Below are 25003 nucleotides of genomic sequence, written 5' to 3'. Positions count from 1 at the left end.
CTACTTGGCTTGCCGTAGTATGCTCAACTCCCCGGATGACAGGGGAATTTGAAAAACAATGGACTGTAAAAACCGGCGGTTGTAGCTAAAAGAACTAACTAGTGTTGTGATATAAATTGGAAACTTAAATTCGGCAAATTACAATACTAGCTAGATAATTCTGCAACGCAAGGTAAGTCAAATAACAAGCCTGTTGCTAACGTCGTGTGTTTCAGCCTTTGTATCTAACGTAAAGTTAGCAGCTAGCCACAGATAAAATAGAAGGTAACTAACGTTAGCTAGCTAACCTCGAAGGCATAGGTCCTACAAGTTTGCAAGTTACCGTTAAATGCTGAATTGAGCCCCTCTAGCTAACGTTAGTTGCCTGATAGACCCGACTGTAAATCACAGATTTCTGGGCTCCAATATGAATTAAAGCAGTACAAAAACGTGGAAAGTTCACTTACAAGCGACAATGTTGAATACTTAACGTTACATTTGAACTTACTCTTCCGGTTTCTGTGCGGTTGCTCCGACCTTATTCAGGTCGAAACGTGAAACAAATATCCACATGAAAGTATTGTTAACCCGACTTTTTAGAGCGCCAGCCAGTACTGCTGTTGAAATTTCAACTGGCACATGTGCAAAACCATGTAAACACCTGCAAGACTTCGGTAAGTATTGACAGGTGGGTTGTTTAGCAAAAAAACGATGCATGAGCAAAACCGACAGGGTTGGCGTAGAATCAAAGGATCGTTGACAATATGTAAACTTTATGAAATGAAAACAAATACATTTGCAGAATGAACACTTGTCTATCATATACATCGTTAGTTGTTGTTTAGGTAGCGAATTTTAGCCATATTAGCATAGACGTGACAGACACAAAATACAATACTTGAGTTCAAGTAAAGATACCTTCTTAGAAAATGACTCAAGTAAAAGTGAGTCACCCAGTAGAATACCACTTGAGTAAAAATATAAAAGTATTTGGTCTTAAATATGCTTATGTACTAAGTATACTTAAGTGTATATATACTTAAGCAGTGGTGGAAAAAGTACCCAATTGTCAATCAAACATGAGTAAAAGTAATGCCCTAATAGAAAATTACTCGAGAAAGTGAAAGTCACCCAGTAAAATACTACTTGAGTAAACGTCTAAAAGTATTTGGATTTAAATATACTAAAGTATCAAAAGTAAATGTAATTGCTCAAATATACTAAAGTATCAAAAGTAAAAGTATAAATCATTCCTTATTTAAACAAACCAGATGCTACCTTTTTTTTTGTATTTTTATTTATGGATAGCCAGGGGCACACTCAAACACTCAGACATAATTTACAAATGAAGCATTGGTGTTAGTGAGTCTGCCAGATCAGAGGCAGTAGGGATCACCAGAGGGGTGTTCTCTTGATAAGTGTGAATTAGAAAATGTTCCTGTCATGCTAAGCATTCTAAATGTAACTAGTACTTTTGGGTGTTAGGGAAAATTATTTTCTTTAGAAATGTAGTGAAGTAAAAGTATTCAAATATAAATAGTAAAATAAAGTACAGATAATCCAAAAAACTACTTAAGTAGTACTTTAAAGTATTTTTACTTAACTACTTTACACCACTGTACTTAAGTATATTCCAGGCTGTATTACATCTGGCCGTGATTGAGAGTCCCATAGGGCGGTGCACAATTGGTAAAGCGTCGTTAGGGTTTGGCCGGGGTAGGATGTCATTGTACAGTCATGGCCAAAAGTTTTGACAATGACACAAATATTAATTTTCACAAAGTTTGCTGCTTCAGTGTCTTTAGATATTTTTGTCAGATGTTACTATGGACTACTGAAGTATAATTACAAGCATTTCATAAGTGTTAAAGGCTTTTATTGAGAATTACATGAAGTTGATGCAGAGTCAATATTTGCAGTATTGACCGTTCTTTTTCAAGACCTCTGCAATCCGCCCTGGCATGCTGTTAATTAACTTCTGGGCCACATCCTGACTGATGGCAGCCCATTCTTGCATAATCAATGCTTGGAGTTTGTCAGAATTTGTGGGTTTTTGTTTGTCCACCCGCCTCTTCAGGATTGATCACAAATTCTCAATGGGATTAAGGTCTGGGGAGTTTCCTGGCCATGGACCCAAAATATCGATGTTTTGTTCCCCGAGCCACTTAGTTATCACTTTTACATTATGACAAGGTGCTCCATCATGCTGGAAAAGGCATTGTTCATCACCAAACTGTTCCTGGATGGTTGGGAGAAGTTGCTCTCGGAGGATGTGTTGGTGCCATTCTTTATTCATGGCTGTGTTCTTAGGCAAAATTGTAAGTGAGCCCACTCCCTTGGCTGAGAAGCAACCTCACACATGAATGGTCTCAGGATGCTTTACTGTTGGCATGACACAGGACTGATGGTAGCGCTCACCTTGTCTTCTCTGGACAAGCTTTTTTCCGGATGCCCCAAACAATCGTAAGGGGATTCATCAGAGAAAATGACTTTACCCCAGTGCTCAGCAGTCCAATCCCTGTACCCTTTTGCAGAATATCAGTCTGTCCCTGATGTTTTTCCTGGAGAGAAGTGGCTTCTTTGCTGCCCTTGTTGATACCAGGCCATCCTCCAAAAGTCTTTGCCTCACTGTGCGTGCAGATGCACTCACACCTGCCTGCTGCCATTCCTGAGCAAGCTCTGTACTGGTGGTGCCCTGATCCCACAGCTGAATCAACTTTAGGAGACGGTCCTGGCGCTTGCTGGACTTTCTTGGGCGCCCTGAAGCCTTCTTCACAACAATTGAATCGCTCTCCTTGAAGTTCTTGATGATCCGATAAATGGTTGATTTAGGTGCAATCTTACTGGCAGCAATATCCTTGCCTGTGAAGCCCTTTTTGTGCAAAGCAATTATGACGGCACGTGCCAACGTGTGCAATATGTTAGGAGATGAAGAAGATTAGGTTATTCATTTCACCGGTCACATAATTTTATTATGACACTTACCGGTAGTCCCCAGTCACGCGGTTTGTTTACAAGCACACTCAGAGACTGGAGCATTGTGATTCACTCACTGTTATGCACGTGCCAAATTATCTAGTTACAGTATGGATTTCGCAACTAAATGTTTGCCAGCTAGATACAGTGCCTTCAGAAAGTATTCATACCCCTTGACTTATTCCATATTTTGTTGTTACAGCCTGAATTCAAAATTGATTAAATTGATTTTCTTTCTCACCCATCTACACACACTACTCCATGACAAAGGGAAAACATGGTTTTAGAAATTTTTGCAAATGTATTGAAAATGAAATACAGAAATATCTAATTTATAGTGCATATATTCAGACCCCTTCCCCTTTTCCACATTTTGTTACGTTACAGCCTTATTCTAAAATTGATTAATTATTTTTGTCCCTTATCAATCTACACACAATACCCCATAATGACAAAGCGAGGAAAGGTTTTTGCAAATTTATTACAAAAAAAAACGTATTTTCAGACATTCAGACCCTTTGTTATGAGACTCAAAATTGAGCTCAGGTGAGTCCTGTTTCCATTGATCATCCTTGAGATGCTTCTTGATTGGAGTCGACCTGTGGTAAATTCAATTGATTGGACATCATTTGGAAAGGCACACACCTGTCTATATAAGGTCCCACAGTTGACAGTGCATGTCAGAGCAAAAACCAAGCTATGAGGTCGACGGAATTGTCTGTAGAGCTCCGAGACAAGATTGTGTCGAGGCACAGATCTGGGGAAGGGTACCAAGAAATGTCTTCAGCATTGAAGGTCCCTAACAACACTGGCCTCCATCATTCTTAAATGGATGAAGTTTCGAACCACCAAGACTTCCTACAGCTGGCCGCCCGGCCAAACTGAGCAATCGGGGGAGAAGGGCCTTGGTCAGGGAAGTGACCAAGAACCAGATGGTCACTCTGACAGAGCTATATAGTTCCTCTGTGGAGATGGGAGAACCTTCCAGAAGGACAACCATCTCTGCAGCAGTCCACCAATCAGGCCTTAATGGAAGAGTGGCCAGATAAAAGCCACTCCTCAGTAAAAGGCACATGACTGTCCACTTGGAGTTTGCCAAAAGGAACCTAAAGGACTCAGACCATGAGAAACAAGATTCTCTGGTCTGATGAAACCAAGATTGAACTCTTTGGCCTAAATGCCAAGTGTCACATCTGGAGGAAACCTGGCACCATCCCTATGGTGAAGCATGGTGGTGGCAGCATCATGCTGTGGGGATGTTTTTCAGGAGCAGGGACTGGGAGATTAGTCAGGATTGAGGGAAAGATGACCGGAACCTACTCCAGAGCACTGGGGAGAAGGTTCACATTCCAATGGGACAATGACCCTAAGCACACAGCCAAGACAACGCAGAAGGGGCTTAGAGCAAGTCTCTGAAAGTCCTTGTGTGGCCCAGCCAGAGCCCGGACTTGAACCCGATTTGAACATCTCTGCAGAGACCTGAAAATAGCTTTGCAGTGATGCTCCCCATCCAACCTGACAAAGCTTGAGAGGATCTGCAGAGACGAATGGGAGAATCTCCCCACGTTCAGGTGTGCCAAGCTTGTAGCGTCATACCCAAGAAGTCTCAAGGCTGTAATCACTGCCAAAGGTGCTTAAACAAAGTACTGAGTAGTAAAGGGTCTGACTACTTATGTAAATGGGATATTTCAACCACAAAAAACATGTCATACATTTGCAAACCTTTCTAAAAACCTGTAACAAAAATTGGGAAAAAGTGAAGGTCTGAATACTGGGGCAAACACAACACATTACTGAGTACCACTCTTAATGTTGTCAAGCATGGTGGTGGCTGCATCATGTTATGGGTATGCTTGTCATCGACAAGGACCAGGGAATTATTTAGGATAAAAATAAACATAATAGAAATAAGCACAACCAAAATCCTAGAGGAAATCCTGGTTCAGTCTGCTTTCTAACAGACACTGGGAGACAAATTCACCTTTCAGCAGGAAAATAACCTAAAACACAATGACAAATCTATACTGGAGTTGCTTACCAAGGCAACGGTGAATGTTCCTGAATGTCCAAGTTACAGTTTTGACTTAAATCGGCTTGAAAATCGATGGCAAGACTTGAAAATGGCTGTCTTGCGATGCTCAACAACCAACTTGATAAATATTGAAGAAAAGGAATATGGACAAGTATTGTACAATTCAGGTATGCGAAGCTCTTAGAGACTTATCCCCCCCAAAATCATCACATTTTTCTTCCACTTTATTAACAGAGTATTGTGTGTGGATCATTGAATGGATTCAATTGTCATTTTTTTGTCAGAGGGTGAATGGGCAAGACAAAATATTTAAGTTTCCTTGAACGGGGTATGGTGGTAGGTGCCAAGCGCACCGGTTTGAATGTGTCAACAACTGCAACGCTGCTGGGTTTTTCCACACTCAACAGTTTCCCGTGTGTATCAAGAGTAGTCCACCACCCAAAAGACATCCAGCCAAATTGACTCAACTGTGGTGACTCAACTGTGGGGAAGTATTGTCATCAACATGGGCCAGCATCCCTGTGGAACGCTTCTCCTTGTGGAGCACACTCGTCTTTACCCACTAAATCAAAGTTTATTTGTCACGTGCGCCGAATACAACAGGTGTAGGTAGACCTTACAATGAAATGCTTACTTACAGGCTCTAACCAATAGTGCGAAAAAAAAGGTGTGTGTGGGTAAGTAAAGAAATAAAACAACAGTAAAAAGACATTTGAAAATAACAGTAGCAAGTCTATAAACAGACACCGGTTAGTCAGGCTTATTGAGGTAGTATGTAGATATGGTTAAAGTGACTATGCATATGATGAACAGAGAGTAGCAGTAGCGTAAAGAGGGGTTGGCGGGTGGTGGGTGGCAGGACACAATGCAGATAGCCCGCTTAGCCAATGTGCGGGAGCACTGGTTGGTCGGGACAATTGAGGTAGTATGTACATGAATGTATAGTTATTAAAGTGACTATGCATATAAACAGAGAGTAGCAGCAGTGTAAAAGAGGGGTTGGGGGGGTGGGACACAATGCAAATAGTCCGGGTAACCATTTGGTTACCTGTTCAGGAGTCTTATGGATTGGGGGTAAAAACTGTTGAGAAGCCTTTTTGTCCTAGACTTGGCACTCCGGTACCGCTTGCCATGCAGTAGTAGAGAGAACAGTCTGTGGCTGGGGTCTTTGACAATTTTTAGGGCCTTCCTCTGACACCGCCTGGTGTAGAGGTCTTGGATGGCAGGCAGCTTTGCCCCAGTGATGTACTGGGCCGTACGCACTACCCTCTGATGTGCCTTGCGGTCGGAGGCCGAGCAATTGCCGTACCAGGCAGTGATGCAACCGGTCAGGATGCTCTCGATGTTGCAGCTGTAGAACCTTTTGAGGATCTCAGGACCCATGCCAAATCTTTTTAGTTTCCTGAGGGGGAAATAGGCTTTGTCGTGCCCTCTTCACGACTGTCTTGGTGTGTTTGGACCATTCTAGTTTGTAGTTGATGTGGACACCAAGGAACTTGAAGCTCTCAACCTGCTCCACTACAGCCCGTCGATGAGAATGGGGGGCGTGCTTGGTGCTCCTTTTCCTGTAGTCCACAATCATCTCCTTAGTCTTGGTTACGTTGAGGGATAGGTTGTTATTCTGGCACCACCCGGCCAGGTCTCTGACGACCTCCCTATAGGCTGTCTCGTCGTTGTCGGTGATCAGGCCTACCACTGTTGTGTCGTCTGCAAACTTAATGATGGTGTTGGAGTCGTGCCTGGCCATGCAGTCGTGGGTGAACAGGGAGTACAGGAGGGGACTGAGCACGCACCCCTGGGGAGCTCCAGTGTTGAGGACCAGCGTGGCAGATGTGTTGTTGCCTACCTTTACCACCCCTGGGTGGCCCGTCAGGAAGTCCAGGATCCAGTTGCAGAGGGAGGTGTTTAGTCCCAGGGTCCTTAGCTTAGTGATGAGCTTTGTGGGCACTATGGTGTTGCACACTGAGCTGTAGTCAATGAACAGCATTCTCACATAGGTGTTCCTTTTGTCTAGGTGGGAAATGGCAGTGTGTAGTGCGATTGAGATTGCGTCATCTGTGGATCTGTTTGGGCGGTATGTGAATTGGAGTGAGTGTAGGGTTTTCAGGATGGTGTTGATGTGAGCCATGACCAGCCTTTCAAACCACTTCATGGCTACTGACGTGAGTGCTACAGGGCGGTAGTCATTTAGGCAGGTTACCTTCGCATTCTTCCACTAAATTATGCAAGTTAACCTATAGACTGATAAGCATGACTGTCAATTGTATTTACATCGACTGGTTTTTCTGTCAATGAATGAAAAATCATTATTTAGCCATTTTGGCAGGCAACCGTTTTATTTATAGGCTTTAAGAAAAAAGGATCAGCCAGAAGCTGATGCAAACCCTGATCTGATCGTCATCATACATCAAAGGTTCGACTCCTGACTTTTTGGCTTGGATGGTCAGTTGTAGAACTTTTATCTTTTTCCCTTCCGTTAAGGAAGTTTGCGACAATGTCCCTTTGGTTTGCTGCTTATGTCCCCTCTCGGGCCGCCTGTTCGATTTGCTCGTTGCATTTTGGTAGCCCGTGCAAAGTTCTACTTGCTCAGTAGTTGTGGTATTACCTTTTCCAGTAATTCTTCCATTTTGGATTGTTTAACAGCTTTCGGGAAAATGTACAAAACTGGTCCTCCATCCCGTTTTGGTCTTTTTGTTAATCCACGCTTTTCTCATGCGATTTTCCCCCATGGTTAACCCGGTTTCGGCCTTGTCCACACATTTGCCCAGTTCAGTCATATCAGTTTTGATTTATTTGATATCATTGGATATTTTCTTTACCTGTTTAGACAGTTTATTCTTGCCAGTTCTCATTTCTGTTAGTAGTGTCTCTAAACTCACTTTAGACAAGTCGTCAGCTTCTTGGTCCATGGCCATGTTGTTTCGCTGTGTTTGTTTCTCTTTCTAGGTTTAGTATTTGCCATAACATGCAGTTGCCAACATAACTTTTCAGTTATTTCTTGATGTTGGTCAAGTTATTTTCTACTTAAGAGGCATACTTTTCATAAAGGAAGGGAATGCCAAACGGATCACCTTCACCTGACTACCTTACGGCCGGCATACCGGAAATCGTCTCAAATCTATTCATTTTGACGTTACAGATGGAAGTCCGATTGACTCATGGATACCAATTTTATATCTCTGCGCTAACGCTAGTTAGCAACTTCCTTCAAACTGCACGCAGACACACGAATGTTATCCATGAGTTCATCTGACTCTGGGGAAGTAGATAAAGAGCCTCATTGCATTAAAGGGATTCTTCTGGATTTTGACAATCTCATTCCGCTACTGGACGGAGAAGATGGGGAGGGTTTCACAGTGCATAACGCTTCATTCACATTACATCTGAGCTGTCCGTTGCGTTGTGCAGGATGTCCTTCATCTCAATGGGAACTGTCCGCAAAGGAGTGATATAGCAGCGCCCCCTTGCTGTTGAAGGCTTCGTTGCAAAACTGCAGCAAGAGTCTGTCAAAAGAACAGGATGTTACCAAACCACAGAAAAATATGTGGTTTTGTGCGATTGCTTTATGGGATAGCTAGCAACTTCGAAACGATTAACCATAATAGTAATGTTAAATAATACACATTGGCTGTTAAAAATATATATTATATGGCTGTTTCCTCCCATTTTACTATATTGTGATGGTTATGACGTTTTGTTTTTTCTTATAATTATTAGGTGGCGGTCGCTAGCTACAGTTTCTTCTACCTAGCCTAGCTTTTAGTTAGTAGTGATGCGAGCTTTGGCTCTTTTTAGTGACTCAGGTCATTTTGACTCGTTCAGTCAAACGAACGACTAAGACTCGTTTCGTTAGAGCACATCTCTGGAGCCACCGAGCCGAAGGAGCGCTTATTAATTCTCCTGCAGTCATTGCTGCCAGCAGGTCAAACGAACGACAAAAATGAACTAGTGAGTCGCTCAGCAAAACGAATCGTGACTCTCGAGTCAGTAAAGAGTCGTTAAAAAAAATAACAATTTCACGAAATAGTTAGCAGCTCCGTAAACTAGCTCGACTTGATAGAAAGTTAGAGAAACAAGTTGAGGAAAAAGTAACTAAACAAAACATGTTTTATTATCACCTGAAACAGTGTTTCTCCTGTCTTGAATGAAAAGGTCATATTTTGCAATCTCCCCAAATAATTGTAATCTCTCTCTTTACATTGTGAACCCCATATTCACCATCCAGAAACGGAACGAGGGAGCATGACGATGACATATGGCGTAATGAAATACCCGATGTGTACGGGGCATCAGGGATGAGCAAACAAATCGTGATAGCCACACACAGAGACCTGCGTTTTGAGGTCAGTTAATATTACTTTCCTGTGGATATTTTGTCACACATTTCCAACTGAACAAGGACGAAATCAGCAGACAGGTAGAGTAAGTTCAAATGAACTTTATTCAACATTGTGACTTGTTATGGGACTGTTTGGATTTTTTTTTTTTTACTGTAAACGTTAGAGACGAGTGAGAAAATACATTTCACTCAGATTAACGTTAGATGGTGCTTTATTTACTTAACCAAAACAGTTAACTCGGGCTACAAGGCGATTCCACATTCTGCCAACGGAATGGGAGCCAAAAATATTTTTGGTATATCAGATTGTTCTGGCAATTCTCATAAAGGAACTTTATTGTGAGGAAAGATGTTTAACATGCTTTTTACATTTGTATCACAAGCCATTTTTGTTAAAATCATAATGCAATTGGCCCTTTATAGACCTATACATGCCTCCTGTAAGACCTTACCGTACATGATACAGACATTTTGGTGTCGTCATTACTCCTTTTCTAGTGTGCTGTAACATATGGAGTATGTCTACATTCTGAAATATGCATTTTCATATAAATGTATTCAACATTTAAAAATATACTAGTCATACGTAAACATTTCCAGAGTGGTCTCTGATATTTTTTATTATATGACCCATTTTATAAATGTATAGGTAGGTCATGAACCAATCACATTCCTCCTTTAGGATTGCACATTCAGCAAATCACCAGCAGAGGGAGTTCCCGTTGGTGGTGCTCATAAAATGTATCAGAACTTCATAATTAGCAGAGAGCCCACTTTGTCGTGTACTTGTAGAGTATATTGTTCCAAACAATATGTCTTAAAATGAACAAAATCAAAGAGTGTAGTTTTGAGATACATATGAATATATTTATGTGAAATGTATATTTCAGAATGTAATATATGGAGTACATCTACAGCACACTATAAGGAGTTTAATGACGACAAAGATGTTGTCTGTATCATGTACTGTTCAAGGATCTTACAGGAGGCATGCATAGGTCTAAAATTGCCAATTTCATAATTTTTTTTCTAACAAATGATTTGTTATACAAATATAAAAAGCATGCTAAACATCCCTTCCTCCGACTGTATTTCCTATGTGAGAATTGCCAGAACTATCTAAGATAGTTGATTTGAATGGTGATTCTAAGGCCAAGGTTTATTTGTGTTATCCATATGCCTTGGTTTGTTAAGTTTGTCCCTGCGACCAGCAGTCTAGTCATTTTTGGTGTTAGTGGACCAGGACAGGACCACCATGCAGCAGCCCCCACCAGGGGCAGGAGGGTGCTTCCTGGGCATGCTGTCCCCTGGCCATGGGGGAAGAAAGCTGGAAGGGAAATCTTTCTACCTGGACGCTGTGAAGAGTCGCCCTGCAGCCTTTCTTGCGGAGGCCATATCCCATCTCGGAGGGGTAGGAAAGCTGGGAGGAATTGGGGCAAATTAAGCACGGGGGGGTCAGTCATTAGATCATCGACATGCTGGAATTATTCTGTAGTAGACATTAGACCGAGAGACTTCTATATATTTTCATTTCAGATTTTATAGTGCTAAGCCTCAAGGTGGACTCCAGCGATATGATATGATGATACATGCAATGATACTTAGCATTATTTTGTAAAATGTTTGCAGAGAATTGAGAGTTTCCTGAATAAGGATGTCAGCTTTGTTGTGACTGGGAGCCTAGAGGGACTCCGAAGCGAGAGGTTCGAAATTACCCGAGGTGGGTCAGACGGGATGACCGGGGAGTGTCACAGCTCTCCCCGCTCCACCAAACCAAGAGAGAGCATCATGACCAGCACCAGGCAGCAGCGTCCAGCCACTGGAACTCCCAGACCAATGGTATGGCCTTCCATCCCAGTGCCATATGACTATCCACATATGGCTGTCCTATCCTACTTTGTGGTGCATTAACATCAAACCATCTGTAATATCTATTTTTATTCACAGAATATCATAGCATTTTTGTATATTCTGTAGTTTATTCATGGCATCTTGGATGTAGACCTTATTGTGTTAAAGAGTTTCTGCTTGTATTAAAAGGAATTGGTATGGGGATTCTCAACGCTTTTTGTTTCTGCAGGTGTGTGGCAGCCGTGGGAAGGCCCTGCTAGAGAAAGCTATTAGGAATAATGTGAGTGCTTTTATTAGGTTGATTCTGTGGCCTGATTCCAAACTGTCTCCTACCCTTAGACAGGGTTAGGGCTAGAGGTTGATTTGAAAACTGGTTGTCATGGCCTTGCGGTTGGTTTCCATGTGTAGTAATGGATCTTAATTTTCCCATGCTGTTAGACCTTGTAACATGAAAACACTGTGTCAATGGTTTTATCTTTCAGGAACGGCTTCAGGGGAACAGTGTTTTGGCCAATGCCCGCTCATGGGGAGTCAAGATAGTGCACGTGGACGGTATCCTTTTCACTACCAAGCAAACACCTATGTAGAACTCACATTCTCGTCACTCATTCCTGTTTTAGGTTGACTAACTACTCACAGTTTGCAACAGGATCACCTTGTGTTGAGGTGTCCTACTGTTTGCATGTCAAATTTTCGCCCAGGAATTACATATCCAAGGAACCTCATTCTGTTGGGCTGTATTGATCCTAAGCTGACAGCAGATGGCGTCAGATCAGTTTCTTAGTCTAGCCTGAGCTATTTGGCTCTTACCAAGACTATGGGCCGTATTATTAAATGTGATCCTTAATTTAGATAAAGATCTCCTGACGCATGTCCAACTGTTGACAGCGGAGAGCTCCAAGGCCAGACGCAGGAAAACTGAGGTAATGTGGTACACCAACCTCTTAGATCTCGTCTGTCCTAATTGATTTATTATTTTACACTGAGGACTGACAAATCCATGTATTTTATAAAGAAAGAGATTGGACCTCTGTCTGCACCAGAAGCATGGTTAGGCTTAAATGTTACTTTTGTAATTTGCTTGTTTGAAATACTTCCATTAATAAAGGGTTGACGTTAACCTTTTCCCATTTTTTTTGGTTTAGCTGAAAAATCCAAACAAGTGTCCTGCAGTGTCTCGTGTCATCAAAGGTCAGTGAATGTTTAACTATGTTATTATTTTCGACTATGGAAATGTGCTGTGCTGTCTTGTAACTCCATTGACTTTCATGCTATTGATGCTATATATATTTTTCAGCATTTTCTTTCTCCCTTGGTCCACAGCTGGTGCTTTGAAGTCCCCCTATCTGAAGGTAGAGGATTCAAGCAGGTGGGTCCCTCTCTCCTCCTTTCCATGCCCCCCCCCCCCCCCCCCCCCCCCCCCCCCCCCCCCCCTACTTCAGCTGCTCCTAAGCAATAGGCTATATCCCATCTCCTCAGTCCTGGGGGCATTTCAAGGCCAAGTGCAACAAGACACTGCAAGATCTTTGTGGCTCCTCAGTGCGAGTTTCCCTTTCAAAAAGCCAACTCCACCTGACCTCCCCCCACCTCCCCATGTAAAGATATCTTTCCCAACCCTTTCCCTCTCATCTCCTCTACCAAAACTGCCTGGCCTGCACAGTGTGGGAGCTAAGGCAAGTGGGGAGCTTGGCTAGCATGGGCTTTTAAAATTGAATCACGACCTCCAAGAGGGCAGAGTGTGGAGGGGTGACTCGCTGCTGTTCTTGTTTAGCCAAAAGTCTGAATAACAATGGTGGGTTGCATTCCCATTGCCCTCTTCCCCGAAGTGTGCAAAATAATTGGTACAAGCCGAACAAAGATACCAACATCCACCATGTTCCTTACACCAGTCTATTCCTTTGAAATCAATGCGTAAACACTATGGGGAGAAGGATAGTCGAACTGCAACCTTGGTGTTTATCAGGAGGTCAAGGAAGAGGTGGAGGTCTAGGCAGGATGGCTAACTCCTAGTAAGACATTCTGCGTTAGCGCCATAGTAGCTGAGTCTTGGAACAGAAGCAGTCCACAGTTTGCCAGCTAATCACTCTGAAACCACAATGTGGGTGGTGATCAGTGATGTGCGGTGAGCTGGATGGCTGGGTCAGCACTGGCTAGTATCAAAGCCAGGTTTACTCACAGATACACCTTGATGAAGGCCAAGTTAACCATACAACAGATGGCTCCAACAACTAGTGTAACAGGCTATTAACTGAAATGTACAAATAATTTTCACCAAATGTTATTACCAATGTAGCCAAAATACAGCGCCTTTGGAAAGTATTCAGACCCCTTGACTTTTTCCACATCTTGTTACGTTACAGCCTTATTTTAAAATTGATTAAATTGTTTTCCCCCCTCATGAATCTACACACAGTACACCATAATGACAAAGCAAAATTCAGAATTTTCTGCTAATTTATACAAAAAATATCACATTTGAATACTTATGTAAATAAGGTATGGGGTATTGTGTGTAGTTTTGCTGAGGATTTATAATATTTATTTTATTTTAAATTACATCCATTTTAGAATAAGGCTGTAACATAGCAAAATGTGGAAAAAGTCAAGGGGTCTGAGTACTTAACGAAGGCACTGTACATAGCGGCATATTTCAATTTCATCCGACAAAATGACACACTGCTAGCTCGGCCATAGACCGACGTTGCATCAACAGTTACAACTGATAGGTGGCACTAAAAGACCAAAATATGGACACATTTCATCAGAATAATTCACAACGCAAACTCAATAGCCTTTCACAATGGATTTACAATTCTTCCAATGCGCAAACACACACACACACATGATTATGTGAAATATGACACACACACGCATGATAAAATACGGTTCTAATGCCATTTTCATATCAACAATCGAAATTACCGAACAATGCAGTTGAAAATGTCGGGAAAGTGGCTCATCAAAACAAAATTCTAGCTTCAAAGGGATGTTGTCTGATTCAACAGTAGTCTAACCTTCAAATTGCCAGGGGAAAATGCATTTAGGCCTATCATTACTTGTACATTGAAGTCTGTTCTTCTGCTGAACCTCTGTGACAGAGTTGTAAAAGTCACAGCAGAACCCCATGTCCATTATTTTATTCTGTATGCGCACAGCAGGCCCACGGTTGTGGGAGACGCATCACCAAGGCCCATTATGTCCACAAAGCAAAAGTAAATGTCTAATATGTGTAAAAGTCTTGGTAAAAATTATGAATTCTTAATGACGTTTCAGACAAGTGGACAGTCCAGTACATGGTGATTGCATGTCAGGTCTTGTGTGTTAGAGCTCCTGTATGCTGCCTCTGTCTGGTCTTACTTTCATTGTAGTTGACGTTCTGCTCTTCCACTCTGATGTTCCAAACTAGAGGTTGACCGATTTATGATTTTTCAACGCCGATTTTTGTATTTTTTATTTTATTTTTTTAAATATATATATATTTTTAGTTATTTATTTGTAATAATGACAAATACAACAATACTGAATGAACACTTATTTTAACATAATATAATACATCAATAAAATCAATTTAGCCTCAAATAAATAATGAAACATGTTCAATTTGGTTTAAATAATGCAAAAACAAAGTGTTGGAAAAGAAAGTAAAAGTGCACTAACGTTTAAGTGCCTTGCTCAGAACATAAGAACATAATGAAAGCTGGTGGTTCCTTTTAACATGAGTCTTCAATATTCCCAGGTAAGAAGTTTTAGGTTGTAGTTATAGGAATTATAGGACTATTTCTCTCTATACGATTTGTATTTCATCTACCTTTGACTATTGGATGTTCTTATAGGCACTTTAGTATTGCCAGTGTAACAGTATACTTTCCGCCCCTCTCCTTGCTCCTACCTGGGCTCGAACCAGGAACACATCGACAACAGCCACCCTCGAAGCAGCGTTACCCATGCAGAGCAAGGGGAACAACTACTCCAAGTCTCAGAGCGAGTGACGTTTCAAACGCTATTAGCGCACACCCGGCTAACTAGCTAGCCATTTCACATCGGTTACACCAGCCTAATCTCGGGAGATGACAGGCTTGAAGTCATAAACAGCGCAATGCATTGCGAAGGGCTGCTGGCAAACGCACAAAATTGCTGTTTGAAGGAACGCTTACGAGCCTGCTGGTGCCTACCATCGCTCAGTCAGACTGCTATATCAAATCATAGACTTAATTATAACATAATAACACACAGAAATATGAGCCTTAGGTCATTAATATGGTCGACTCCGGAAACTATCATCTCGAAAACAAAACGTTTTTCCTGCAATACGGAACCGTTCCGTATTTTATCTAACTGGGGGCATCCCTAAGTCTAAATATTCCTGTTACATTGAACAACCTTCAATGTTATGTCATAATTACGTAAAAGTCTGGCAAATTAGTTCGCAACGAGCCAGGCGGCCCAAACTGTTGCATATACCCTGACTCTGCGTGCAATAAACGCAAGAGCAGTGACACAATTTCACCTGGTTAATATTGCCTGCAAACTTGGATTTCTTTTAGCTAAATATGCAGGTTTAAAAATATATACTTCTGTGTATTGATTTTAAGAAAGGCATTGATGTTTATGGTTAGGTACAGTCGTGCAACGATTGTGCTTTTTTCGCAAATGCGCTTTTGTTAAATCATCCCCCGTTTGGCGAAGTCGGCTGTCTTTGTTAGGAAGAAATAGTCTTCACAGTTCGCAACGAGCCAGGCGGCCCAAACTGCTGCATATACCCTGACTCTGTTTGCAAGAGAAGTGACACATTTTCCCTAGTTAAAAGAAATTCATGTTAGCAGGCAATATTAACTAAATATGCAGGTTTAAAAATATATACTTGTGTATTGATTTTAAGAAAGGCATTGATGTTTATAGTTGGAGCAACGTGTACCTAAGCGATTATATGCAACGCAGGACAGGCTAGATAAACTAGTAATATCATCAATCATGTGTAGTTAACTAGTGATTATGATTGATTGTTTTTTATAAGATAAGTTTAATGCTAGCTAGCAACTTACCTTGGCTTCTTACTGCATTCGTGTAACAGGCAGGCTGCTCGTGGAGTGCAATGTAAAGCAGGTGGTTCGAGCGTTGGACTAGTTAACCGTAAGGTTGTAAGATTGAATCCCTGAGCTGACAAGGTAAAAATCTGTCGTTCTGCCCCTGAACAAGGCAGTTAACCCACTGTTCCTAGGTCGTCATTGAAAATAAGAATGTGTTCTTAACTAACTTGCCAAGTTAAATAAAGGTCTAATAAAAAATAGATTTCCGATTTGTTACGAAAACTTGAAATCGGCCCTATTTAATCGGCCATTCCGATTAATCGGTCGACCTCTATTCCAAACGGTACGTTACATTATTCCAACTTGGAAAATTGTTCGAGGTGCAATAGTGCCCAGTTGGCAGGTTGTTTTTGCTAGCTTTGTTCAGTTCAAGGGATGCGAGCGCCAAATTATGTAGACACAGACAAATGTTGCTCAGCTTACACCAGGCAATACGCATGTGCAAAATATGAAATTTGCTCGAATGAAGCTACTTCCAAGCTAGGCAAAGCAGCAACACCTATGCTGACCCTGTCCATTAACAATGACTGTAGTCAGGAAAGGCTGCACATGTAAAGGATATTAATGGATTTGAATGGCTGGAAAGAATGAATACCCTGGCACCTTTCCTGAGGTTTTGATGCAGTTTTAGCACATTTTGAGGGTTTGAGCATAAATACCACCAGAATCATTTGAGAAAAAACAGATAAAAAAGAATGACAATTTTATTTGGATTTCATGACAGCTTTTTAAAAGTAGATATCACAGGGCACTTGCCTACCACGACTGCACGTCACAGGTGGTGATGCTCTGCCCCTGGCCTTTGTATATCCTCTCCACCACCCCACCCGATGCTAGCTTAGGAGGCTAGTGTTTCAGCCAGGCTGATTTCCGTAATTGAACTTTTAGAACTCCCCTGACTGTTAGGTAATGTGACGAGTGCCATCAGTGAGGCAGGCATTCGGGCTGCTCCCTGGGAGCCCAGGGCTCAAGCGGAGGATACGGTTTCTTCTGTTCCACCTTGCCTTTGCAAGCAGCCCTGCATTGGATTCAATGGACACGAAGGGGGACTCAATGTGCTAAAAGCAATTTTCAGCAGCCGTATCATTTAAGCTAATTACAGGGCCATGCCTGCTCAGCTAAGGTACTGGGCCCATTCCATGAGAAATTGAGCCAGTGGGCTGTGACAGCTAAACCCGTTTGGTTGTTAGCTAGGTCATGTTCATTAGGACACACCGTAGCAAAACATTCAATGGGAATCAATAATTTCTTATTGGACAGATGGTACTCTCTTTCTGAGCGATTTCTAACTTTTTGTACCTACTGAACACAACACAGGTCTTAGTTGGGGTCTGTTTTGATACAAGTCAAGGCTAAGACCTTACTGCAGTGTACAGTATTTAAAGTGCATTCGGAACCTTCCAGAAGAACAACCATCCCTGCAGCACTCCACCAATCAGGCCTTTATGGTAGAGTGGCCAGACGGAAGCCACTCCTCAGCCCACTTGAAGTTTGCCAAAAGGAACCTAAAGGACTCATAGACCATGAGAAACAAGATTCTCTGGTCTGATGAATCCAAGATTGAACTCTTAGGCCTGAATGCCAAGCGTGACGTCTGGAGGAAACCTGGCACCATCCCTATGGTGAACCATGGTGGTGGCAGCATCATGCTGTGGGGGTGTATTTTCGGCAGCAGGGACTGGGAGACTAGTCAGGATTAAGGGAAAGATCCTTGATGAAAACATGCTCCAGAGCGCTCAGGACCTCAGACTGGGGCGACGGTTTACCTTCCAACAGGACAACGACCCTAAGCACATAGCCAAGACAATGCAGGAGTGGCCCAGCCAGAGCCTGGACTTGAACCCGATCGCACATTTCTGGAGACCTGAAAATAGCTGTGCAGCGACGTTCCCCTCCAACCTGACAGAGCTTGAGAAGAATGGGAGAAACTCTCCAAATAAATTTGCAAACATTTAGAAAAACCTGTTTTTGCTTTGTCATTATGGGGTGTTGTGTGTAGATTGAGGGGGGGGAAACAATTTAATACATTTTTAGAATAAGGCTGTAATAAAATGTGGGAAAAGTCGAGGGGTCTGAATACATTCCAAATGCACTTGTTTTAACAGCATGTGGTCATGCACAGTGTAATCAAACCTAGCGTTATCCAAGTGTATATTTTCTGCTGTGCAATGACTTTCACCTTAGATCTAATTATAGTATCCAATTCTCTCTCCTATTTGTTATGGAACCAGGAAATACAAGGCCCTGCACATGCAGTCCATGGCCTTCCCCACTCTGTGCTACTCTGGCAGGTTCAGTCCTTTTGAACCCCCTGCACCGCCCCAGCCTGAGAGAGTCAAGGAGGAGGAACAAAAAAAAGCCAGGTATAACACACTGAACAGGCCACAAGCCTAACCTTAATGGCCTTGGAACTCGACCATTGTTGGTTTTTATCTCTACAACAGCCCAGGAATAGTGCTCTTTTGATGTTGGTGTCCGATTAGCGTTGGCGTTCACATTATATGGTTCAGACAATACATCTGTGCCTTTTTATACAGAGGGAAGAAACTTCAAACTTTTCCCCCCACACCATTAAATAGACAGATAATTAAGAGTTTGAGTACAAGCCAGGACAACCCTCGAAGCCCTCTCCCACGCAACCCCTCACTTTGCCGGGCACGCAAAAAGAACCTGGGCTACTGTGAGTGCTGTCATGAACCCTTTAAGGACCAGGATGAGGTAAGACGTGTATCCGAGTCTGTTTTTTTTGTCTCTGTTTTGTCAATGTTTTTGTCTGTCTTTTTGTCAGTTTTTTTTGTCTCTGTTTTGTCAATGTTTTTGTCTGTCTTTTTGTCTGTCTGTTAATGTCAGTGTTTTTGTCTTTGTTAATGGTTTGTCTGTAAGCTTGTGTTTTGTATGTGTCTGTGTATTCTGTCTGTTTTTGTCAATGTCAATATTTTGTCTTTCACTCTCCTCACTACGTTAACTCTTGTCTGGCAGCACATGCAGTCGGCTCAGCATCGTGGCTTTGTGCAGGACCCCTCCCACTACAGCCTGGTAGACCAGCTGGTGGCTGACATGGAGCCGGGCTTCGCCCCCTGTCCAGCCCCAGAGTCAGCATCCACAACACTGCTCAGGTGAGAGCCAGGCCTGTCCACTAACATGGCATTGTCTTACGTCCATTGGCGTCACTCCTACGCAACGCTCGTCCCTCAACAGACCGGTCTTGTAAGTCATTGAACTAATATGTTGTGGGACTCCTATTCAAAAGCTAATATCAGAAAGCATCTTCCATAGAAAATTGAAACTTCCTAATTTCTGAAATTATTGCGCTCTCCTATGGCTATTTATGAAACAGGCTAAATTACACATGTTGTGACAGTGAGTCAATAATACCTCCTGCAAAAATGATGGCCGCCAGTGTCTTGATCAGCTGCTTAGCTAACTTGTTGTAGCTAGTTTACTGACATAGACCTTTAGTGACATGCTTAGCTTGTTTTAAATTACCCTGAAGTTGTAGCTAGACACGCTGTCCCAAAATGAAGAGGGACTGTTGTCAGAAATGAGTCAGCTTGTTTCTCCTCGTTCGCTTAGCTACTTTGCAACGTTGGGTCAGCTGAGCGCAGCAGCAGACTCTGGAAGCTACTGCACTGGCTCGCGGCAGAACAGGCAGCTGCTTCATCCTGAAATTGTCAAACTTCAGAAATACTTCTCCATCCTTGAAGCACTAAACTCCTGAGCTAAAAATATTGTAACTAAGACTTCAACAACAAAAAAACGCCAACATTATGCAGATTTATTGTTTTAGCTTAGATTAATTCAGACTGTTTTGAGGCAGACGTGGGGTTTAGCAGACAATGTTACCTAGGTAATATTTTTGAATGTTATGACAGCACATTGTAGACTAACTACTTTTCATCTATCCCATTACTCTTTGCACGATACGAGACATAACGGTGCAGGCGGAATCGTCACGCTATCTGGCACAAGACAATGCTAACACGGTTTAGAAGTACCCTGCTACTATAATGCGATCCAACTAAAATCACTAAACATTGTGCCATACCATTCACATGTACCATGGTTATTTCTCAGAAATGTTCTCTTAAAAAATTATCTTCTACAAGTGGTTTTGTGCTTTCTGCTGCCCTATCAGGTTGGAGACTCTCCCACTTCTACTACAACTGCCCCACAGCCCCTCTGAGATGCAGACGCACAGTGAGACGGAGCATGCCATCCAGGCCCTGCTTACCCAAGGCTCACCGTCCAACACCCTGGACCCGGATCCAAGCCCTCCCACTCCGAGCCTAGTCCCCCTGTCATCCCATGCTCAACCTCTCTCCCCTTGCCCTGACACCCCCAGCCTACTCCTCCTGCCATCCCTCCCCCAGCCTCTCTCCTCCTGCCCTGACAACCACCCTCCCTCCCCCGACACCCTTTGTCAGTCCCCCACCCTAGCCCCCCTACCAAACCACTCCCAGCCCCTCTCCCCCAACACCCAATGCCAGCCCCCCAGCCCCTACTCCCAGCCTCCTGTCCTCAGCCCTAAAACCATGTTTCCCTTTGAGCCCATGTCCCAACCCGACAGCCCCTACTCTCAGCCCCCGGTCCTCAGCCCCCAGGTCCTGCTTCAGCCCCCCACTCCTCACCATCCCACAGAGGGGGAAGATGTGGAGATTGCGGATGCTGACAGATGGCTGTCAGAGGTGGAACCAGTCCCTCAGACTGTCCCAGGTCGGTCTCGCTCCCTTCCTCGGCTCTGGATCACTGCAGCGAACCCGAATAAACGCAGCCGATCAGTCAGTCCTGACACCAAGGCCTGCAAGAGGAGAAGGACTTCCCTGATCAACCGTCACAAATCAAAACCCATCTGGGGCTTCAACAGTGCTGGTTGGACAAGGAAGGAACACCAGCCCTTAGTCCCATCCACATATACTGACAATGGACATGAGCTTGTGGCTAAGGCCTACTCCCTACCCAAAGAATTAGGAACTGCAGAACAAAGACCAACCCCAGATCAGCTGGAAGTGAAGGGAATATCACTGGTGCCAACAATGACACAAGAGAGTATAAACAAAGTTGGGAACGGTGTGGGCATCCGAGCAGCCAACCACTGTCACTCTGTGCCCATTTTTGGCCCGGGCCATGCAATATGTCCTTCGATGAAGGTGGACAAGATAACCAGTTGGCCTCCAGTGGAAGTGTTTGGTACAAACTGCCCTTCTTTTGCCACATCCGCTCGCTCTTATACAAGGAGCTTCCCAAGGCTTCCTGTGAAGTCCACAGGCAATCTGTCAGGTCATATGGATCATTCCATCTTCGTGGACGGGGGTGTTGTACAGCAGCACGCCACAGTAACTCCAAACATCAGTGCTTCTTTCCCTCCCCAGCTTCTTCACCACCCTTCAGATAGACCAACCCACTGCCCTGCCTCCAGCCAGGACTCCAACCCCTGCCACTCCCAGTCCGTCACCTCCGTCTGTATCGAGTCTGCCCTGCTTCCCGACCTGGCCATCCGCTCCGACTCGGACTCGGACTGGGAATGCGATCTCATGTCCCGCCTCGGCCCCCCTGCCGCCACCTCCGCCCCTTCCACCTCTTCCACCCTTTCCCTCCCGCAACCAGCGGGGAGCCACCACCAGCAGCTGGACTTGGAGCTACTACAGAGACCCTGCAGCACCTGGACGCTGCACGACACCAGCTATGAGTCGCATCTGTGCGCTGTGTTGCAGCAGCCCCTCACCCTGCCGCCGGACCCCTCTCTAGTGTTTTCCAAGACCGTAATGGAAAGTATAGAAGTGACTCGGGAATGACGGGAGAAGGGTTGGTTACTTGACCCATCGAAGTCCCAATACATAAACCTAAGTGGTTTTACATATGAAGTCGTCAAACAAAGTGAACAGACATGACAACAAACATCGCAACTAAATAACATTGACGTTGAAGCTTGTATTTGTCAGGCATCTACCCAAAAATTGACGGATTATTCATGATGTATTACTGCAGAATGCCGCAATTACATCCTTATAACACTGACTTACGAGGACCTGATGAGGATCCTATGGCCTTGTGTTTCTGGGCCCATCCCTGATCCTTTAATAATTAAAGCACCCAGGCCATATTTTGTCTCATGCAGACTTTTGTCTTTCAGCAGCAATCTCCGGGAACAAGCAACGGTATTGAGAATTTAATGAGTCTCTGCTGGAGGGGGCATTACTCAATTAGTTTAAGTGCTGCGTCTGGATCGGCTCCCAGTAGCGCCGGTGTTGATGTTCAGACCGGGCTAAAGAGTTAAGTGAGTGAAAGACTGAACAGGACTCTGCAGTCCCGGCCAGAAACTGATTAATCCTGAAAGGGCTTCTTTGAAGGAGATCCAACGAAAGGGACTGGATGGGTGAAAGGGATATGGGGGCTTGCCACAGTGCTCTCACCACTGATGGGATCTCCACCATATATATTCCTTTGACAACTGTTTCATAATATTCTGGGCCGATATAGAGTTCCAGACATATGAGGTGTGCTTGCCAGAACTGTTTTTTTCAGAGTTAAAAGGTTGGGACAAAATGTCCCAAAAACTACTGATAAGTGAAGTGGATGTTTGCAACATTTTCTGCCTCATTGTGTTACTTTTAGCATGTGTCTTTGTCCAAGTGCAACAAAAGACTGATTCCAGCTCAGTATTTTTTTTTTTCTCCATTAATTATGTTGAATATGACGTTATATCTTAAACTGAAGAATGGTTTTATAAAATGTGCTTTATTTCCGAAAGGTTTGTCAGCTTCCAGCCTTTCACAATGTGAATGCATAGTGTCTCATGTTGGTTTTAACAAAAGTTTAAAATTAAAATATATATACAGTACCAGTCAAAGGTTTGGACACACTTACTCATTCAAGGGTTTTTCTTTATTTTTACTATTTTCTACATTGTAGAATAATTGTGAAGACATCAAAACTATGAAATAACATATGGAATCATATAGTAACCAAAAAAGTGTTAAACAAACCAAATATATTGTATATTTGAAGGTCTTCAAAGTAGCCACCCTTTGTCTTGATGACAGCTTTGCACACTCTTGGCATTCTCTCAACCAGATACACCTGGAATGCTTTTCCAACAGTCTTGCAGGAGTTCCCACATATGCTGACCACTTGTTGGCTCCTTGTCCTTCACTCTGCGGTCCAACTCATCCCAAACCATCTCATTTGGGTTGAGGTCGGGTGATTGTGTAGGCCAGGTCATCTGATGCAGCACTCCATCACTCTCCTTGGTCATATAGCCCTTACACAGCCTGGGGGTGTGTTTTGGGTCATTGTCCTGTTGAAAAGCAAATGATTGTCCCACTAAGCACAAACCAGATGCGATGGCGTATTGCTGCAGAGTGCTGTGGTAGCCATGCTGGTTAAGTGTGCCTTGAATTCTAAATAAATCAGTGTCACCAGCAAAGCACCATCACACCACCTCTTCCATGCTTCACAGTGGGAACCACACGTGCGGAGATCATATGTTCACCTACTCTGCGTCTCACAATGACACTGCGGTTGGAACCAAAAATCTCACATTTGGACTCATCAGACCAAGGACAGATTTCCACTGGTCTAATGTCCATTGTTCTTGTTTCTTGACTCAAGCGAGTCTCTTCTTATTGGTGTCCTTTATTAGTGGGTTCTTTGTAGCAATTCGACCATGAAGGCCTGATTTCAGTCAGTCACCTCTGAACAGTTGATGTTGGGATTTGTCTGTTACTTGAACTCTGAAGCATATATTTGGGCTGCAATTTCTGAGGCTGGTAACTCTAATGAGCTTATCCTCTGCACCAGAGGTAACTCTGGGCCTTCCTTTCCTGTTGCGGTCCTCATGAGAGCCAGTTTCATCATTGCGCTTGATGTTTTTTGCGACTGCAATTGAAGAAACTTTCAAAGTTCTTTAACTTTTCAGTATTGACTGACCATGTCTTGAAGTAATGATGGACTGTCGTTTCTCTTTGCTTATTTGAGCTGTTCTTGTCATAATATGGACTCTGTCTTTTACCAAATAGGGCTATCTTCTGTATACCACCCCTACCATGTCACAACACAACTGATTTGGCTCAAACACATTAAGGAAAGAAATTCCACAAATGTACTTTTAATAAGGCACACCTGTTAATTGAAATGCATTCCAGATGACTACTTCAGGAAGCTGGTTGAGAGAATGCCAAGTGTGTGCATAGATTGAAGAATCTACAATATCTAAAATATATTTTAATGTGTAATTTCTTCAGTATTCTACAATGTAGAAAAGTGTAAAAATAAAGAAAAACCCTGAAATGAGTAGGTGTGTCCACATTTTTGACTGGTACTATATATTTGCTATAGTATACTTTTAGACTGGCTTTGCTTATGTGAGTGACTAGGTTCAAACCATATGTCAATGGGTCAAACCTAGGTCTCCTGTGTGCCGCAACAATTTTCGTCTGCTGAGCTAGCTGAGGGAGCTAACAAAGTATTTTGATACGCAGAAGACCCGGGTTTGAAACCAGTTAGTCACATTGGTGCTGTGGGTCTCTGCAAGGAAGTCATAAGGGTTTGAAATGTAACAACAGGTTGTTCAGCGAATCACATTATGAATAACCTTGCCTGAGACTTGAAGAAGACTTGCGTTAGCTTCCCGAGGTAATACCTCAGAGGCTTTATCCTGGATATGGCCAACAATTCTCATTTTTGACTATGGCGGAATTTGGCGGTGTTTTATTTTTAGGAATAAATAAAGTTAAAATATGT

The 25003-nt window shown here is 43.1% G+C and overlaps 1 protein-coding gene across 10 annotated transcripts; it reads left to right on the top strand.

The window, feature by feature from the left end:
* Positions 1-43: 43 nt before the first annotated feature.
* Positions 44-23111, top strand: dbf4b (DBF4B-CDC7 kinase regulatory subunit). 10 transcript variants are annotated; one of them, XM_029710873.1, is made up of 12 exons: positions 44-172; positions 10562-10737; positions 10956-11165; positions 11407-11457; positions 11660-11729; positions 12036-12100; positions 12323-12368; positions 12501-12546; positions 18496-18627; positions 18802-18982; positions 19244-19380; positions 20400-23111. In XM_029710873.1, the coding sequence occupies exons 2-12, from the start codon at positions 10582-10584 to the stop codon at positions 22054-22056; spliced, it is 2751 nt and encodes a 916-aa protein (XP_029566733.1). In that variant the 5' UTR covers positions 44-172; positions 10562-10581; the 3' UTR covers positions 22057-23111. The 10 variants fall into 10 exon arrangements, with proteins under 10 accessions (XP_029566733.1, XP_029566723.1, XP_029566690.1 ...); XM_029710863.1 differs by having other exon boundaries at positions 10541-10737; XM_029710830.1 differs by having other exon boundaries at positions 10521-10737.
* The last annotated feature ends 1892 nt before the right edge of the window (positions 23112-25003 follow it).

The sequence above is a fragment of the Salmo trutta genome, chromosome 2 (genome assembly GCF_901001165.1).
Source record: "Salmo trutta chromosome 2, fSalTru1.1, whole genome shotgun sequence".
NCBI lineage: Eukaryota > Metazoa > Chordata > Actinopteri > Salmoniformes > Salmonidae > Salmo > Salmo trutta.
This window is presented reverse-complemented; position numbering and strand designations above follow the sequence as displayed.

Coding starts and splice junctions, on each gene's coding strand:
- dbf4b (XM_029710873.1), top strand. CDS start 10,582: ATGCAGCAGCCCCCACCAGGGGCAGGAGGGTGCTTCCTGGGCATGCTG. Junction 11,730..12,035: donor CAAGATAGTGCACGTGGACG/GTATCCTTTTCA, acceptor ATTTAGATAAAG/ATCTCCTGACGCATGTCCAA. Junction 12,369..12,500: donor AGTGTCTCGTGTCATCAAAG/GTCAGTGAATGT, acceptor CTTGGTCCACAG/CTGGTGCTTTGAAGTCCCCC.